The sequence below is a fragment of the Egretta garzetta genome, unplaced genomic scaffold (genome assembly GCF_000687185.1).
Source record: "Egretta garzetta isolate BGI_Z169 unplaced genomic scaffold, ASM68718v1 scaffold330, whole genome shotgun sequence".
Lineage (NCBI taxonomy): Eukaryota > Metazoa > Chordata > Aves > Pelecaniformes > Ardeidae > Egretta > Egretta garzetta.
The window spans coordinates 762,774-767,773 of record NW_009258275.1 but is presented as its reverse complement, the minus strand read 5'-3'; the positions used below and the strand labels follow the sequence as shown (position 1 = coordinate 767,773).

At 47.8% G+C, this 5,000-nt stretch overlaps 2 protein-coding genes across 2 annotated transcripts in view; both read right to left on the bottom strand.

The window, feature by feature from the left end:
- TMEM116 (transmembrane protein 116) overlaps window positions 1-249 on the bottom strand; it is a 13,365-nt gene extending 13,116 nt beyond the window's left edge. Inside the window, exon 1 of the mRNA XM_035891684.1 lies at window positions 196-249. Within this exon, the coding sequence (XP_035747577.1) occupies window positions 196-249 (54 nt within the window). The remainder of the gene's footprint in view (window positions 1-195) is intronic.
- A 124-nt stretch (window positions 250-373) lies between these two features.
- On the bottom strand, window positions 374-4,812 carry ERP29 (endoplasmic reticulum protein 29). Its single transcript, XM_009636258.2, has 3 exons — window positions 4,807-4,812; window positions 3,441-3,579; window positions 374-2,252 (listed from the first exon to the last, which is right to left on the bottom strand). The coding sequence occupies exons 1-3, from the start codon at window positions 4,810-4,812 to the stop codon at window positions 1,750-1,752; spliced, it is 648 nt and encodes a 215-aa protein (XP_009634553.1). The 3' UTR covers window positions 374-1,749.
- Between the last annotated feature and the right edge of the window lie 188 nt (window positions 4,813-5,000).

The following is a 5,000-nucleotide window of genomic DNA, read 5'->3' as shown; positions in this document are numbered from 1 at the left end:
GCCTCTGAGGGGGCGCGCGGGCTGGGCGGGCTCCCGGGGGCTCCCCGGGCCTTCTCCTCAGGAGCCAAGCGGGACGCGTCCCCGCACAGCCCTGGTGGGGTTTGCCCCGGAGCCGGCCTTGCCTGCGGCCCTTCCTCCTCCCTTCCTAAGGGGGAGAGGGTGCCGGGCTTGAGGGGCACCCACCCACCCACCCACCGCTTGGCGTAAACCCCTCATCTCCGGGGCCTTCCTCTCGCTTCCAGGTGGCATCATCGGATTGATCCGGCTTTGCCTTCCCCCCCCTAACCGCAGAAATCGGCAGCAGTTTCCCTAGAAAGCAGTTTAAGAAGCAGCTATTAACTGGAACCATTTTTTTTTTATTATTATAGCATTATTAATACATTTTATCTTGCAGCAATATCTGCTCCTTGTACCCGCCCCAGGATTCAAAAGGCAGCAAAGCTCCCACAGAAATCAATTTTGCTTAGCTTAAAGCGTAGTCTTAAGGTAAAAACACTCAGGTGTTTCTCTTTTCAACTCTCTATAACCCTGGTCAGGAGTACAGCGTCTTCCAGCAGCCATCTGAATTCCACACAGCGTGAACAGCACACGCGGTATCAAGTTTTGAGGACTGACCTGACCCCTGGGCCAGGTATCTCCATTAAAATAACACAGATGGGGCTTCTAAGGTCACAAATACTTTTGCTTCCTGTTACAAGATCTCATTTTCAGACACTTAAAACCGCCAAACGCTGATGAAGCTTGTGTTTGACGGTGTCAGTCGCTTCTGAAGATGAGGCCGGAGAAAATATTTTGTTCACGTTAGCTACGGCTTGAGACTTTCAGATGTCCTTATTGGTCTCGGCCCCCCTTATTTCAAATCTGGGAAATGAAGCTTGGATGGGAAGGACAGGCAAAACGCGCAGGCGTCGCATGTGCTCTTCAGCCTTAAGAGAACTCACCCAATTTACCTCAGAAAAAACCCCACGTTTTTGCACAAACTGGTGAGACTAAGTGTAATAGCACCTCAAGGAGACTCTGCCCTTGCTCAGAGCTCAGATCCCTCGCTGTGTCAGGGTACCACAAAGGATTTCAGCAGAATGTTTGCTGGAATGGCTGCTCCAGCCAGAAGATGAGGGGCAAGTTCTGATACGCAGAGGACCTGTCTTGACTACGCCTGCCAGCATTTGGCCGATACCCAAGCCAAACAGAGACAGGAGCCACTGAAGGAGAAGGCAGAAAAAGGAAACTCCAGGTCTCTTGGTCAATAACAGGTAAGGAGAACAAGACTCAGAGAAGGAGCCCTATTGGGAAAACAAAAGGTAGGAGGAGGGGTAGATTAAAGAGCATAAAACCTAAGGACACTAAGAACAGGGAAAGGTGGGGATGCAAGGGGCACCCGATCTGTACCTTTTACAACACGTAAGATGGAATGTGAGACTGAATTTTGGTTTTTGTTTGCCAGGGAACAGACGTAAAAACCACCAGGAATGTGCTTCAGGCCAATCTAGTGCTTTTTTTTTTTTTTGGTCTACTTTAACATTGTTATTGAATAGTGTTACACAATACTGGCGGCTTGCTTTAACGTGATTTTTCCAACATTTAGAATACTGTGTTTTTAAGGAATGTCTTCCTCTTGATCTTCTAAGCTGAAAATACCAGAAGGAAATCTGCTGCTCTCTTGAAGTCAGCGGGAAGTTTGCTTACATAAGGAGAACTCATTAGGACTCTTGACAGTGTTTCACAGCTTGTACGAAGTTCTCCAAGATATTAGAGCTCATCTTTTTCATTATTCTTCTTCAGGAAAGAAGCAAGGATATTGAGGCTTTTCTGGAGCTCCTCCTTTTTTCCATCACTCATTTTGTTCTTCTCGATCAGTTTTGTGATTCGGACGACTTCATTAGCAGCAAACTCTTCTCCCTGCTCCAGTATCTTGCTCATAATTTTCAAGTATTGCTCAGCTGACTTCTTCTCGGTTTCTTTTGTTTTTTCTAAACTCTCTTGCCCCTTTTTCAGGAGGGACTGGCGTTCCGATTTCTCAGCGGTGCTTACAAACTTGCTGGCCAGCATGTCGTACTCTTTCAGGCAGCCTGGCATCCCCAGATAGATGCCGTTGCTCTTCAGCCAGCGCTGAATAGCCCTGGCCTTGACATGGCCGCTGTAAGCTAAAGGATTGTCAAAGTCACCATCCTGGAACAAGTAAAAAATAGGGAACTTTTCCTTATCCAGCTTGTACTTTTCTCCCAGCTCGGTGTTCAGTTTATCACCATAATCTGTCAAGAGAAAATGAAAACACAGAAAAGCACAGTATGTTAATCAAAAGAAAAAATTAAGTTAGGATTCTCTCCTGCACAAACTGACAAATATTTGTCTCCAGAGTTTCAATACTTCCTAATAACCTCTTTGCCAGGAGATGCTGTACACTGAAACAGAAGCACCCCAGAAAATCACTTCTGCAAGGCAAACCATCCTAGGGTTTTCCAAACAAAAATACAAGATTCTAATGGTGCTTTGCTATGACTGTGATAGCGTAAGACATTGGCAGGACCTCTGTGTACAAACCTCCTTATGGGAAATTAATAGCCTTTTTTTTCCCCCTTGTTTTGCTCTATCCTTTGATTTTATTTCATTTTACGGTTATACGGATTTTTTCGTGATCTATGTGCAGAGAGTGTATGCTTACATGTTTTAGTTCTGACAGTGTGCCAAGCTGCAAGATGTCTTCTCATCCTATATAAATTGCATTTATTCTTGAGAACAGAAAACATAAAGAGTTTTCAGCTACGCTACTTAGCTAAATCCACCTGTGTTTAGAGATGTCAGCATGGGTGAAACTTCCCAGTTAGACATTCCTGTAAGCTGAAATTTTTAATTCTACCTACAAAACAAGAGTGAGTAAGGCGACAGTGATCCGTTCTTCACTGCTTTTCTCCTAAAGACGATTACGAGAACATCAAGTCACACCAGCCATAGCGCAAGGAACACCTTCTGTGCTTTACCAGCAATAAACGGCGCGGTTGCTGCCGTTAATCAGTCAGACCACATTTGCTTTTTTGACCAGGCTTGGGGCTAAACGCATGGTTCCTGTGAGGCCTGATCCCTAGAAATGGATGGACAGGTTTCTCTCAGCAGGACAGGTTTCTCTCAGCAAAGAAAGGAAAAAAAAACCAAAAAAAAGACAAGAAGCGCTACGAACGAGGAGGGTGGCACACAGTTCAGCAGCGTGGGCTGCCTTGCTTCGCTAACCAGCCCAAAGGAGATAAGCAGCACTCCTACGCTTGCCGCGGGAGGCACGGCGGCAGAGCTCGGCCACCGGAGCTGGTGCTTTGGTCTGACAGGGCCGGCCCCTCTCCCTCCTCACTGTCAGAGCCACCCCAGAGCCTGTTTTCATCAGAAATTGCGGTGAATTTTATTTCCCCCGCACCAACCCATACTGTACTAATCTGTCCGGAGTTCCTCACCTGATATTCCCACTTCAGCCACCAGAAGATCTTCACTGGAGCCTGAGCTCTCCGCCAGCTTTTTAAACTCATCTTGTTTCTCACCGTACGGGTATTGCGTATCAAATTTCACAAGGACAAACTTATGCTTCGGAACTACCTAAAACAAGAAGAAGAAAGGGGGGGAAAAAAAAAAAAAAAAAAAAGATAAAACTTTAGCATTTCAGATTTGAAATCTCTTAAGTCACCTAAGGTTGCTTTAGCTTGTTCTTCTTTTCCTGTGCAAGGAGTAGATGCAGAGGGAGAATGGAAATTTTATAATTACGGCCTTTCAAAAATGACTCACTGCAGTGTGGAGGAAAGCCTGAGCTCTGGGCGTACGTATTCCTACAGCAGATGATAAAGATGGTATGTGGTAGGTTTGGGGGATCTGACAGTGCCTTTAATGGTACCCGATTTGCTTCTTGTAAATCTGATTAGCATCTTGGAAGGCCAGCTAAACCATTTCCAGTGGGACATTAAGAAGAGAGAGGCCAAATCTAATGTCACTCGGAAGCGTCCCAGCACGAGAACTGCAGCTCGCAGCCAGGAGAGGAGGCGTGGGGAGGGAGCAGAGGTGCTGCTTCTGTAAACGGCGAATTCCTGTTTTCATCGATTCCTCTTTGCTTGTGCCGCAGCTTTTGACTTCGGCTCTGCTCGGATGACGCCCTTTCAAATGAGCTTGGAAATGGAATCTGCCACCTGGCTTGGGATTTTTTTTTTTTTTTTCCCCTCCCTCCAGGACAAGACCTTGCAAAATCTTTTTTTTTTTTTTTTTTTTTTTTTTGTAGCCAGCAAGGTCAGATTGCAACACAGGTCCCCGCCTACAAAGTGCCCAGCAAGCACTGGCCAGGCACGGACAGAACTGGCTCCAAGTTTGAAAAAACCTCCGGCCCTGGGCCTGCCGATCGCTTCATTTACCGGCCTGGTGAGAAGCGGGCACGGCTGGTGCTACAGCTTTCACATTTCTGCCGCTCTTTTAAAGTCCCCCTTCCAGCATTCCTCCAACTACTTCAAACCCTTCTCGTTGCAGAAGAGCTGGAAGCTCCTAAGAGTTGTAGAGTGCCGTAGCGTGAAAACACCACAAACGGTTTGTCACAGCAGAAAAACCAAGCCGGGGCCGCGGGGGCTGGCAGGTGGCAAGGATTATTTGCTCACGCCTGAGCAGTTTGTTTAGGGCAGATACTTTTCAGACAGCTCGGACGGCTACAGCGCACGCTTTAACCCTGCCACACGAGGATCCCCTTCGGCGGGTGTCTCGCCATTCGCCTCCGGCTGGGCCCGCGATGCCTGGCACAGCACTCGCTGCTGCTGAAATCAAACCCCTGCCAGGCTCTGGGGAAGGCACCTGCATGTCGAAGCCATCGAGTGGAGGAAAGAAAACTCTGCGAGACCTCAGTCTGGCAGAAACCTGTTGCTTTCTGTTTCGTGAACAAAAAAAAAAAAAGATGCGAAACCGGCCCAAGCACAGAGCACGCGCGGCCCCGACTCGCTCCGCTGCACGCTCCTGCCCTGGGTCACCGGTACGGGCAGAGCGGGAGC